General features: G+C 39.0%; 1 protein-coding gene across 3 annotated transcripts in view; it reads right to left on the bottom strand.

The window, feature by feature from the left end:
• GRM5 (glutamate metabotropic receptor 5) overlaps window positions 1-14127 on the bottom strand; it is a 553498-nt gene that overhangs the window by 57021 nt on the left and 482350 nt on the right. For all 3 annotated transcript variants that reach the window (XM_062198295.1, XM_062198294.1, XM_062198293.1), the window contains exon 7: window positions 12074-13013. In XM_062198295.1, coding sequence (XP_062054279.1) covers window positions 12074-13013 — 940 coding nt within the window. The remainder of the gene's footprint in view (window positions 1-12073; window positions 13014-14127) is intronic.

Raw genomic sequence — 14127 nt, forward strand, 5'->3', positions numbered from 1 at the left:
AATTTACAATTGTAATATCTCATATAGCCCCATGGTTCTAAAGGTGAGCCTATCACAGGATTCCTATCATAGCAGTATCAGCATTGCTTGCAAATGCGACAGAGATGCCAACTCTCTGGCCCCACCCCATCCTTACTGAATCAGAAACTCTGGGTTGGGGAGTTTTTCCTCTGAAATAACAATAATGATATGCAAAACTCATGGATTACATGATTGAGACTTGCTCAACAAGAGCTGATTGTTTCTTTTCATTGGGAGGTTTACTATATTCACCATGCTTTGATTTTCAGTTCCGGTCATTTTGGTAGAGTAAGGTCAGTGATAGATCTATGTTTCTTTACTAAGTCATGATCTTTTTTTTTCCAAACTAGAAAGTCACATGAATAAATAAGAGAAAATAGCCTTATTGGTCTGCATTTTTGGCTGTGCCATTTTGAAGTAGGCAGATATACAGGCCAAAATTGATCAGATTTGTGAGCTGGAAGACCATGCCTTTGCCATATCCCTGTGTGAGTTCACATCCAACCTGAACCCTTCGCCACGCCTCTGTGTGACCTAACACCCTACCTGATACCCCACAACGCCTCCATGTGACATCAGGCTCTACCTGACCATACCTGAGCGCCCACCTGGCCACAAGCCACTCCCCTGTGGAAAATACATAAAAAGGCAGGGAGTGTCACAAAAGGTGCTCTACCTCAGAGTTGCTGTAGGTGATAAGCGGTGGATAGCAGCTCCAGGTGCTTGCTGCACGTGGCTTTGGCCTGCTCTCTGAGTGGTATGGACGCTACCCTAGTTTCCAGACTTTCCCCTCTCTCCTACCTGAACTAAAGCCTTCACTTTCCTAGATACCTCTCTCGCTACATAAAAGCTTAAAACATAGCATGCTGCCTCGTTTATCTGTGCCAGTATTTAGAATTCTTTTCTAAATATTAGGCAAGGACCCTCTTGGGCTTATTAATATTGGGGATTTAGTAATAAGCCCATGGTGAAATTGTATGGCACTCCAAATTCCTGTAGCGCATGTGGCACCCCAGATAGCATTTCTAGGGAACTTTAAGGGGCCACATTTTAGTGTAAATTTTAGGGGCTCTTCTCCAATTTCAATTTGAACACCACAAAGGGGGAGCCATGCTCTCTGACAGCCTGTACCATCTGGATCATGCTGTTGTGATGCCAGAGGGCAAGGCCAGGCTACAAGCTTGTGCACATGAGCGATGCTGTGACTGTTTCCTTCACTTGTTTTATTGTTTTTTGGCTAAACAGAAATGAAAAAAAATGTAAGCACACATTTGCCTTGTCAAAGAATGCTTCATATTACGTGATGCATAAAATCAACCACAGTGATTCATCATCTAGTTTCTGCATAATTAAGTAAAGATGGATCCACTTGTTCTGGTCCAAGTTAAAAATCATAATTTTTTATGAAGAAATATAAATATATTGCCAAAACCACAATGAGAATGAGAGAAATGGCTAAAACCTACAAACCACCAATAATCTTGGAGGAAACCTTGACTTTTAAAAGGCATTTACACTGGACCTTCTTAACCTACCACCTAAGAATATAATGGAAATGTGCTAAGTCATAGTGCCCTGGGATACTGTAATGATTTATTGTAATGTAAGTAGGATTCTCAAAGTCAAATATTTCTACTTCAGTACCTTTCCTGAAGTATATAGTCATGAATGCCCTTTTATGTCACAGGAGCTATATGTTAGGATCAACTGAAGTGACCCTGGGATTAGGAAAAAGAAAATTCAGATCTCATGGTTGTGAGACACACACTGTACTATGTTTCCAGTGACCTTGTGAGAGTAATATAGAGTGAGATGAATAGGACAGCTGTCATTTTCCAGAGGCTCCGAAAGGTTAAGTGCTTTGTCTAGGGTTCTAGATTTTAGGTGACAGAGCCAGGATTACAATCCATGTCTTTGCTGGCAAGGCTATTACTCCTCTACATCATATTACATCTGCCAAGTTATAACATGAGAGACATTGATAGGCTATCTTGTCCATGAAGTCCCCTTAATTGCCAAGAACATGTCACCTTTAGGGTCATTTCTCTGTGACTAAAAATCAGTATCAAAATATGAGATTTTATGTGGCAGAAATGCATTCATCATGGCCTTATTTATAAATAATAACTAAATGGGGTACATGGCAGAGAAAATGCGCCCATTAAGAAAGGTATTACTGGGGCTAGTGGCATAGCTGCCATCCATAGTGCCAGGGTCCCAAATGGCCTCTGGTGCCGGGGTCCCATATGGGCTCTGGTTGGAGTCCTGGCTGCTCCACTTCTGATCTAGCTCTCTGCTATGGCCTGGGAAAACAATAGAAGATGGCCCAAGTCCTTGGGCCCCTGCACCCGTGTGGGAGATCCAGAGGAAGCTCCTGCCTCCTGACTTTGGACTGGCACAGCTCCAGCCATTTTTAGGGAGTCAACCAGCGGATGGAAGACTTTTCTCTCTGCCTCTGCTTCTCTGTAACTCTACCTTTCAAATAAATAAATAAATAATTTTTTAAAAAAGGTATTATTGGAGTGAAAAATCTTTGAAGACACATGGATCTGGGTTTAAATTCCAATGTTTGGTTCATTACTGATTAGCTTACTAACTAAAACCTGCTTAGCCTCCACAAGCCTAAGTTATTTTTGCTTATCTGTGCATGAGGGATAATACTTCACAATACTGTGTGAAGATCTAATGAGTTAATAAATAAAAGCACTTAGCACTGTGCTTGTCCTAAAGCAGTTGCTCAATAAGCGTCTACAGCATAGAGGATGAAGCAAGTCGTCAACAATTATGATCACAAAAGCATTATTTATCCATTTTCTAGTGGGGAGAAGAGGAAATGACACATAATTTTTGGTTGGGACTCCTGGGGGAAGGCATCAAGTTGGATGAGGGAACTGAATCTCTAAACTGAGTGGCAAACAGGAAAACGGGACTGAGACAAAATGGGGGAGCAGCAAAGTGGCTGTCTGATGGTTCCTTCAGGCCAAGCTTTCCAGAACACAACAGAGAACCTTCTCTTGCTTTTTCCCTGTGAGCCTTCTATCTGATTGCCACAGACATACATTTTCATGCTTGTAGATTCCTGTGCATACTTTATTTCATACCCATGGTCTGATGTTCATGTCACTCCCAACAACAGTGAAACATAATTTTCACCTGGGTTGCTTCACCATCTTTTGAGATTGAATTTAGGTGTTGCCTTCTCAGGAACCTCCAAATTGGTCTTAGTTCCTGCCTACTGACTCCCACTTTCCTGGGCACTTCTCTCTCCCATCACTTCATACACAATGAAATTTACTGATTTTGTGTGTGAGGTAGTCTTCCCCACTGCCCCATCTTCTCCAAAGGACAGACTCTATCTTATTTATTTTTATGGTCCCAGAGCCCAACAATCTATCCAGTTTACTGTGATTACCCTGAGGACACTTGTTGAGTTAAATTGGACTGAATGGTGGTAGAAAGCATCAGGATTTCTTGTATATTTCTTGAGATCTTACTTAATATTGGAAATCCCTCAAAATACTTACACAATAAATGTGCAAATCATCATAAATCTTGTAAATAATTATCACTAGGAGTAAAAATAAGGCAGTCAGATTTTATCCTCACTGACAAAACTTATATAGATATTTGAAAAATCACCATTAAATTTCTACATTTTAGGCAGTCCTTAGCATTGAAATTTCATCTCAAAGCCTTCTGTGTACTTTCATGAGCAGTTTCCAAGGAAACTACTTGGAGAGAATTTTACTTCTCACACATTTAACCTCCTCTTTCCTGCTTTTCTCAGTTCAGGCTTCCACATGTGAAGGACTGGAATGGGGATCATAGTTTAATGGTTATCTGCATGTACTCTGAAGTCAATCTACATTATTCTAATCTTACATCTTATACTTACTCTCTGACAGGGCTTGACTAAGTAAATTATCCATTGTTTCATTTTCCTCATTTGTAAAATGGAGGAAATAATAATTTCTACCCCATAGATTGTCTTGGGGATAAACAGACTTATACACTTCAGGAGATCATTTGATTGCATTTTAAGAGATTTACAGTAGTTCCTGGCCCAAAGATATTTCTGACAAATGCCAATGAAGCTCAAACATCATTCATTCATCTATCCATTAGCCTATTTGACAAGCATTTTGAGTGTTGACTATGTTGTCAGCACTGCACCAATGACACATAAAGTGAATATGACATAATCCTTGCCCTTAATAAGTTCATAGTATCATTTGTGAGGGGTTATGATGTGTTTATGTGTGTGATGCATGTATGTGTGTGTGTGCACACAGATGTAAAATAGTCTGAAAACTGAATAGATAAATACAGCATAGGATGATATAAATGCTGTAAGTTAAGAAGCATGTGGCTTATTTGGTTATAAGCAGGAGAACATAGTTCAGTCTCAGCAGGACAGGAGAGGCTTTTCAGCAGAGTGATGTCTAAAATGAGTCTTGAGTTGGCCAAGTGAGAGGCAGGTGAGATGAGGTGGGTGTATTTCATATCAAGGTAGCTGCCTTGCTAGAGCCCTATAGCAGGAAAATTGTGAGAGGGTCATGGAAAGCCAGACAGGATGAGGCCAGAAGCAAGTCTGACCAGGGGAGGAGCCAAATCACCAAGGGCCTCTCTTGCCAGATAAAGAAAGTTTGGTCCTATTCTATCCTAGTCAGTGGTTAGAAGCCCTGAAACCTTAAAAATAGGGACTGAACTTCTGGAAAACATTATGCTGAGTGAATTAAGCCAGTCCCAAAGGGAAAAATATCATATGAAATGCTTATATAGTTTCTCTTGTTTGAATTGGTTCCTTCAAAAGATTACCTGTAATTCCAGGGAGAATTTACTACTTCTACATTTGAGCTCCTCATAGACTAATGTGTCTCCACCAATAAGATCATGGTGCTACGCAGATGCATTGAACTTATCTATTTCTAATTCTGACTCTTTTGGAATACTTGGAGTGCCTCAAAGATTGCTATTAATTTCTCTTTGTATCCCCAGGATCTGAAATAATGATTGATGCTATGTAAGCACTCAATCAATGGAAGCGTGGTTGAAAAATTAAGTTTGGCTTTAGGGAAAAAAAGAATTTCATGTTATATTTTTAGGGCCAAGCATTACAGGATGAAACATGGACAATAAAATCAGCAAGAGTGATTTTGTATACTATGATCACTGTGTGAGCCCAAGAGCTTCTGCCCAACAGATCTCTGATCACTGCATTCCTCTGCATGTGCAGTTACTGAACACTGATGTATCTCCAACATGCTGCTTGGCCCTGAGGGAGCTATAAATACTTGTAAGCCAGCATTAGATAGCTGTGAAAATATTGCATTATATTGCATATGTACACAGAAACAACCTCTATATCCCTAGGGCCTGGCAACGCACAGTCCTCTCTAAATGCAGATGAATCACAAAGAGAGAGATTCAAGGAATGTGTGCTACGTGTATGCTCTACACAATAAAAGCTCTAAGACTTCAGAAGAGAAAAAGTACATGAGATGTTTAAATCCAGTAGGGTTTCACTGAGGAATCTGAGCTTTGGAAGAGAAGTAAGTTCTGCAGAGACACAAGGAAGTGGCAGAGAACTCGAAAGAGAGAGAGAGAGAGCATGAAAATCACTGCATACAGACTAATTACCTCAATGAAATCTAAGCAATTGGAAATCACTGAAGCTCTGAAGATAGGGGTATATTGGAATCACACAAGAGAACCAATTTTCCTAGCATATTATAATTTGGACCATGGATGTGGACAGGCAGGTACTTGGTTTAACAGACAGAATGTGTCCTCATAACAATGTTAATTAAAGCAAAGTTAATTAGTTAATTTTTTAAAAAGTCAAATGATAGTTTTTAAAATTATGCTAAGTTGGAGGCCACGCTAATTACTTTGCCATCTGACTAGAATCCTGAGGGAACTTTTTATTTTCTAAGATTATGATTTAGAGTTAGAGGCCACTGTTATTAATTTGGTTCTGCATTCTAGAACCCCAGGCCCTGGAAATTCTGAGGCTTGTAGTTAAAACTTTAGCCTCATCAGATTCATGCTTTATTTAGGTCAGAACCAGCTTTGTGTGCATTTGTCAATTTGCAACTGAAGTGAAGGCCTTAAACAGAAGCCTGGCATTATCTCCTTGACAATGATTTGATGCTGTACCATGTTGTTCTGAAAATTAGTACCTAGAACCAAAATGTTAATCACAGGGACCTCTATACATTGATGGCATAAATAGCATGCTTCTGTATAAAAAAATCTATAGTGACTCATTCCCATTTAAATAAAAATCTCCCTTTGCTATTTCAGTGAATTGAATGACTGACTCTGGGCACTTTTCCTCTTTGTGGTCTAGAATGAGCTGATTTAACCTCCCAGAAAACTGTTGGATCTGTTAGAATTAGCTCTATCCTTTCCTTAGTGCCCAGAGAGTTCAAAGCAATTCTTTCTCCACGACCAGAAGAGGAAATTAGCTCCTTCAGTTTCCTTCTCACTAAAGATATGAACTACATTTCAGGCACCATAAACATGTCTTCTCTATGGACTGTAATGTTTTCCAAAGTGGACCTCTTGGAGAATCAGTTCTTTATAACATTAATAGTGCTGCTTGAGGAGAAAAAACGGTCCCATGTGCAATAAGCATGGAAAATGATTACAAAGAGTTAACACATTGATGATTCATTTCTCTACTGCAAGAATTCTTTTTATCTCCAACAAAAAGAATAGTTTTTTTCAGACATTTTTTGGACAATAAAACCTTCCTTTCATGGGAGGATTAATGAGATATTAGACAAAGCATACATACTCCTGTAGGTACTCAGCCCTAGTGACCCTAACCTAAGACATGACTTAAATACGGCCCCATCACTCATTAGTCATGAGGTTGTAGCCAAGTCTTTCAACAATGCCAGACCTCAAATTCTAAAAAGTAGTAAGGACAATTGCTTCTATGTGCAATATTTTGTGGCAATTATAAATATTAGAATAGCAATACATATGAATAGTTCTATAAAAAGCAGAACATGGCAGTCTTAAGCCTTGTGATTCTTTTTGGTTTCTTTCTGTCCTCTCTCTCCCTCTTCCTTTGATGACTACTTCCGTTGTTAGTACTAAACTTTACCACTTTCATGATAGACACTGTTCATTGGCATATCCAATGAATAAGCTTATTCACCACACTCGCCAATGAATAGTGTCCCCCACTCTTCCCATGCAATTTCCATTATAAAAGCTGACACACATTTTCTTATCATCTATTACAGCTTTAAAAATCAGTTTTGGAGAATGAGACACAGGAGGATTCTGAGAAGACTTTTGTTTTCCTTAATAAAAGGTTGCTATGTGTGAAGTCATGACAGCTATCCTGCAAACATTAGCAAGAGGCCTAGAGAATGCTGAAATGCTGGTACTGCTGTTACCATGAGTAGTCTCCCTCCATACTTCTTGCAATGGGAAGGAAATGCAACTCAGAGAAACATGATAAGCCTCTGAAAATATGCTTTCAGCCGGCGCCACGGCTCAATAGGCTAATCCTCCGCCTTGCAGCGCTGGCACACCAGGTTCAAGTCCCAGTCGGGGCACCAATCCTGTCCTGGTTGCCCCTCTTCCAGGCCAGCTCTCTGCTGTGGCCCGGGAGTGCAGTGGAGGATGGCCCAAGTGCTTGGGCCCTGCACCCCATGGGAGACCAGGAGAAGCACCTGGCTCCTGCCATCGGATCAGCGCGGTGCGCCGGCCGCAGTGCGCCTACTGTGGCGGCCATTGGAGGGTGAACCAACGGCAAAGGAAGACCCTTCTCTCTCTCTCTCTCTCTCACTGTCCACTCTGCCTGTCAAAAAAAAAAAAAAAAAAAAAAAAAAAAAAAAAAAGAAAGAAAAAAGAAAATACGCTTTCTGTTATTTTCAGATAGACAGTTCTGAAAGGTGTAGCTGCCATTTGTCGATTGCTTTCTATGTGTTGGTACCAACTACTTACATACAAATGAACTTATATATATTATGGGAAAATGGGAGTGAAAGATAAGTTTATTTTGGTGCAAACAGTTGAAACCCATATAGTTTTATCCATAATATTATTTCCATGTACCTTTTAAAGATGTCTTTTATTATCTCCTTTACTGCTCAAAACATGATTTATTACTTACCACTTTACAATTGAAGAAATGGACTAAAGTACCATTCACATAGCTGGACTTAAATCTAGCTGTGGCTCTAACTAGTATGTTGTAATTGCATCTATTGTCTGCCTGTGTGCATGTATCTCAGAGTGTATACTAAGTTTTGGAAATAGTCACTATAACTTTAGGAAGCATTATTATATCCTTTACTGTAAAGTATGCTAATTAGTGTCTTCTTTAACCTGAGGAGTACTTGCTGTTTGCCATTACATATGGAAAGAGAAAAGAGGTCTGAACAAATCTGAGCTTAATGTTGCTTGCTTCTCTACACAGACAGAAGAAGGAGGAAGAGACCTGAACAGAGCTGAGCCCAGCATGGTAGCTGCTTCTCCCCTAGGACCTACATCCAGAGATTTAAGGTTCCTATTTAAGACCATCCAATATCCCAATTGATGAACTCATTAGCACATTTTAGTGTTTAAGCCTGAGAAGCACAGTTAAATGTAGTGATTGAGAATAAAATGTGAAAATATTAGAAATACTTGTGTTCATTTATTTCCCATTATTGAAGATGGGAAGATTACAGATCATGTGATCTCCTGCCTTCATAAAATGACAAATTGGAAGGGTAGGTAAATTTTTGCATAATTAGTTACATTTTATAATGTGATAAATTACTGAATTAGTGCATCTTGATTTTTGAATCTCAGAAAAGACATATTTAGTGTATGAGCTCATGGAAGTCATAGGGAAAAGAAATAGTTTGCATCTCTCTTGCTTTCAAAATTATGGCTTAAAAAAGGAAAGCCGGGAATGGGACGTATGTGATGTAACAGAACTGTAGCTTCCTCTGCCCTTCTTTCTTCGCCACATCAACAGCACGTTCCAGCTTGCATATCCTGCTTGATAGCAAAAAAAAAAAAGAAGTCTGTATAATCAGCCTGTGGCCTCTCTCAGATGTAATGTTGTAGACAGATTAGAATTTTGTCATAAATTACATTTAAAAAAACCCCAATAATGCCAAAGGTCCCTGTTTACCCTCTTGCAGATTATAATACCTTATTGTACTGACTGCAAAATTCAATAATCAAAACCTACATGACCCTGAAAGATAAACAAGTAAAAAAATAACACAAAATCCTGAGAATTTCTGTTTTCTATCAGCACTATCCATAGTATTTGTTGTTTTTGTTTATCCCTTTGTTTACTATAAAATATAAAGGAGAAAGTAGAAAATACTAATTGAAATTTTGTAGCTTTCTAGAAACTTTGTATTCATACGGTATCAATGAAAAATAAAGAAAATGAAAGTGTGGGTCAAAAAAAAAAAAGAAAATACTAATTGAATGTCACTAAAAGTACATTATATTTGTAGTAAAGTTCGAGATCAATATAACAATTCTTGAGCTTAGACTGATGACACTAACAGGAAGAGGGATATTTGAAATACACAACACAGGAGGTTTAATATTATGAAAGTTAATAGAACAAATGAAGAATAGCAGTGGGCATACTTGAAGACACACAAGTATGATATGTAACACATTACTACTTTCCCCAAGTCATTTATTCAGCAAGTATACCAATTCATTACTGAACATTTTTTGTGTGCCAAGCCGCCTTCCAGGTAAAGTTAGACACGGGGGACACAGTGATAAACCACATAGAGAATACTCCCACTTCCAAGGAACTTGATCTGCTCAAACAGCAACACAGGAGTTGCTCTATAATCTGTAAACAGCTGGAAAAAGTGAAGATGGAGATGTCCTGGAAACCCACGCTACACAGCAGTCTCGCTAGATTTGTATTGCCTATTAAAATGCTGTCTTTGTTACAAAGGTCATCCTTCTTACATATATAATAGAGTGACTTTAAGGTATGGAAGAAGATTGACAACTGTTAACTTAATCCAAATAGAGGGGCTTACCATGTGGCAGATACGACATGACATGTATGAACACATTTAATTCTCACAACTATTCCATGAAGTATATATTTTGCTATTTTAATTTATCAGTGAATGGAATCAATACAGAGTGGTTAAGTGAATTTGCCTAAGTTTACACAGCTGATAACTGCTGTTGCCAGTGTTCCATCCTAGTGATCCTAGTGCTGTCTCTCACTGTATTCTACTATGCCAATAGGTGTCTCTTATGTATCCTGACTTTACCCACATTTTCTCCTTCTTTCTTCCCAATCCTATGAGGTGAGTGATATGAACCTAGTTTATCAGATGAAGCAAATAAGGTGCAGAGAGATGGAATGGTAGTAGCAATGTTCAAACGAATGACAGCCTTGCTATGCCATCACTCCATGCTGTCTCTTCAGGGAGCCTTCCCTGGTGAGTTTCTGGAGTGCTTAGACACAGAAACATTATTTCCCATCTCCACTAATCTGTGTACTTATATATCAAAATTTATATTTGAAATATAAATATATTTATATTTATATATGGAAAATTTTGTTTGAAGGGACAGCTTAAAGAAAGGCTGATAATATAAAAGTTTTAAAAATAAGTTTTCTTTGCTAAAATGAAAGGCTGATCTTGCAGAAATTTCAGAAAAGAATGTTTCATGGAGGAGTCAGGAAGGCAAATGAAAAATATAGCTGCTGGTTAGAAATATGGAAGTCCTTCTATGTACAGACCATAACATTTGTAGCAATTATCAAAAAAGAGAAGACACAATTTACAATTTAGTTGAATATCTTGATATATATATGTATACACACACACACACACATATATATACACACACACACACACACACATATATATATATATATATATTTGAAAAGTGTAGAAGAGTTTGGAAAGCATCAAAGGAAGTAAAACCATAAGTTAGTAATACCAATTACTTATGCCTTGTGAATAAACTTCAAATACCAAATATCCTAGGAGTCCTTTTCCAACCCCAGAAAATCTAGTATCATTACCATTGTCATAGACCATGCTTTGAAGAAGTAAGGCTGATAGAAAAGTAGGACACCCTGACTACCTCTTTTGATATGTACTCCTTAAAGACAGGAAATCTTTACTCCCAATCTATGGGTCTATGAAACAAGGATCTCCTTAATCCCAATTATCACAATCTATGTAACCTATGTAATCTATGAGCATTTATGACAAAGCTACTGATAACATGACCTCTTTGTGTTTGGAAGTGTTTTTGGAATCAGTTATGATGTAAGAAAGTCCTTTACATGGGGAAGCCATCAGCTGTTGACTCCAGATCATTTTTAGATAGAAACTATACAATTACTATTTACGATATTGAACATGGGGTGAGGCAGGACATAGATAACAGAGAATTGGGTAACTCCTGGGTTGTTCAGGACTATATGCAAAGCTATTTTGTTGGTTTGACCTTTAAGTTATTTAGATTTCTCCCAAAGAGAGTTCAACTCTCCCATTAGGAACTAAAATATAAATTATACATTTTTGTGCTTCTATGGGATGGAAATCCAAGGGCTTTTCTGGACTTGAATGAGGTTCAGGCACATGAGAGTACAGTTAAAAGTATAAGATTCTCAGGATGCACTCAAAACAATCTTTATTAATAATAATCCTTCCTGCCCTGCTCTGGTGAACTGAAATGTAGCCTACAATGTATCTCCACTCACTCAGGACCTGGGAATCACTGCCTTGACTCATTGACTTAATTTTGCTGTCCCTGGCCTCCTGCTTTCATTCATCTATTACTATAGCTTTGCTTTACCAGTGATCTCAACGTTCAGGGTTCTGTCCTTGAACCAAGAAAGATGACCTACATCCAATGACCGCACCCATTCCCCAAACCACCCCCTTCAGTGAGAAGGTCCCAAGACATAAGACATTCTATAGCTTCATGCACTTAGATATCTCCTGTTTAAAAGATCCAGGATTAAAAAGCCAGTGCTTCAGCAATAGGGATCAGTGCCCCACTATGCCCCCATAATTTTTACCTTAGGGTTTCCCCAGAGGAGCCCCTCCTCTTCCACAGGTTGACTAGGCTGCTGGATCTGCTGGCTGCGGAGGAAGACTTGCCATCCCCTACATGCATGCGTACCACAGTAGATGTGGTGAATGCACTGCGCACATTTCTCTCTGGTTTGGCCAGGATGATATATACCTTTGGCACAAACATGCAGCCTAAGGCCACTGTGGCACTCAGGCTGACTGAGAAACACATGGTGATGATTTTGTAGTTGCTGCCAAAGTAGATTGGCACAAAGGCCAGCCATATAATGCAGGTGGTGTACATTGTGAAGGCGATATACTTGGCCTCATTGAAATTAGCTGGAACATTTCTGGTCTTGAATGCATAGAAAGTGCAGCTCAATATCAACAATCCATTGTATCCGAGTGGAGTGACAACTCCTAGGTTGGTAGTATTACAAATCAGATAGACTTCTCGAATGCTTGGGTAGTCGTGCATTATATCAGGAGGCTCCATGATAAAGAGGGCGACGATGATGCCCAACTGGATGCATATGAGAATGAAAGCAATCACTAGCTGGGCACAGGCACTCATGAATCTGGGCTTTTTGGTGCAGATCTTCTTCTTGCTTCCGGCCAGGATCCTTGCAATACGGTTGGTCTTGGTTACAAGGGCTGAATAGCTCATGGCTGGAGAGAGACCAATGCCAATTCTCTGAAGGTAGCAATAAATCTGTTTGGGTTTTGCAATGAGGCAGAAGGTACATAAGTAGCCCAGGCAGATGCCAGCAAGAATGATGTAGCAGAGTTCCCTGCTGGAGGATTTAACTACTGGTGTATCACGGTAAATGATGAAGACTGCAGTAACAAACAGGGTGGCCAGCAGGCCGAGGCAGGCAAACACCACAGCTGCAATGGGCTCAGGGTCACCCCAGCGAAGATACTGTACTGGGATCAAATCACAACCTGCAGAGACACAGACAAATATTGAAAAAGTGGACGAGATGTTTACTTTTGTCACAAGTCATTAAGTTACAAGCAACTGCTTATGACCATTTCAGTTTGTCCCCCATCAACCTAGTATCTTATATTACTCATTCCTTGTCATATTCATTCAAAATATTTGTCTTTATATTACCAAATACATACTCTGTTTTAGGCGCTATCCGAGGTTCTGAAACAAAATAGTGAAGAACATACTCCCTGCCCACCTTAAACGATTATGTATGACTTTGACTAGGACCACAAAGAAGTGTAGCATGTGTTCTGACCCAGTCTGTGTGAGCAAGCACAGGCCTGCAACAATTACAATTGGCAAATGAAAGTGTTTAATTAAGTTTGGGGGTTCAATAGGTTTGTCAAAGAGAAGTTAACTGTTAGGAAATGAAGAATGAAAGAAAGCCATAGAACAATAATGGGTTGTGGCCTAATATGAGGCTAGGATATGCAGGAAGGGATATTGTGTCAGAGAGCCCTAGATCAATAGGGAATTGTTGTAGGAATCGATGTAGAGTAACAATATGATAAGGTGTGTGTGTGTGTGTGTGTGTATTTTAAACATTCTTTTTGTTGCTATATGTGTTTTGGATGAGTAAAGGTGCAGATAAATTTGAAAAATTTTTGGAGCCATATAGAGTATTTGAATGGATGAGAGAGTGTATGAAAAGAACAGGTATCAAAGATGACCTACATCAGTAAAGAAAAGTCAGGATTTTGAGAGAATCTGTGGGTTAGATGTTATAAAAGAAAAGATGCCATTGAAAAAAAAGAGGGGGGCAGTTTTTATAAGAAAAATGACTCCAAAGGCAAAGGGGTGGTGAATCTGAGTAGTGCCACAATTCACAAAATGATTCTCCATTCCTGGCATAACTTGATTACGGAACAGAAAAAGTAACAGAATATAGCATCATTCTTTTTACATTTCTATAGGACAATGGTTCTCCAATGTGACTTCACACTGGAATTACCTAGAGAGACTTTTCAAAAATACTGAGGCCTGCAACTCACTGGTAGAATTTCTGATGTAACTGACCTAGGCATGACACAGGCATCAGAATTTTTAAAATATACTCCCAGTGTG

The sequence above is a fragment of the Lepus europaeus genome, chromosome 7, assembly GCF_033115175.1.
Source record: "Lepus europaeus isolate LE1 chromosome 7, mLepTim1.pri, whole genome shotgun sequence".
NCBI lineage: Eukaryota > Metazoa > Chordata > Mammalia > Lagomorpha > Leporidae > Lepus > Lepus europaeus.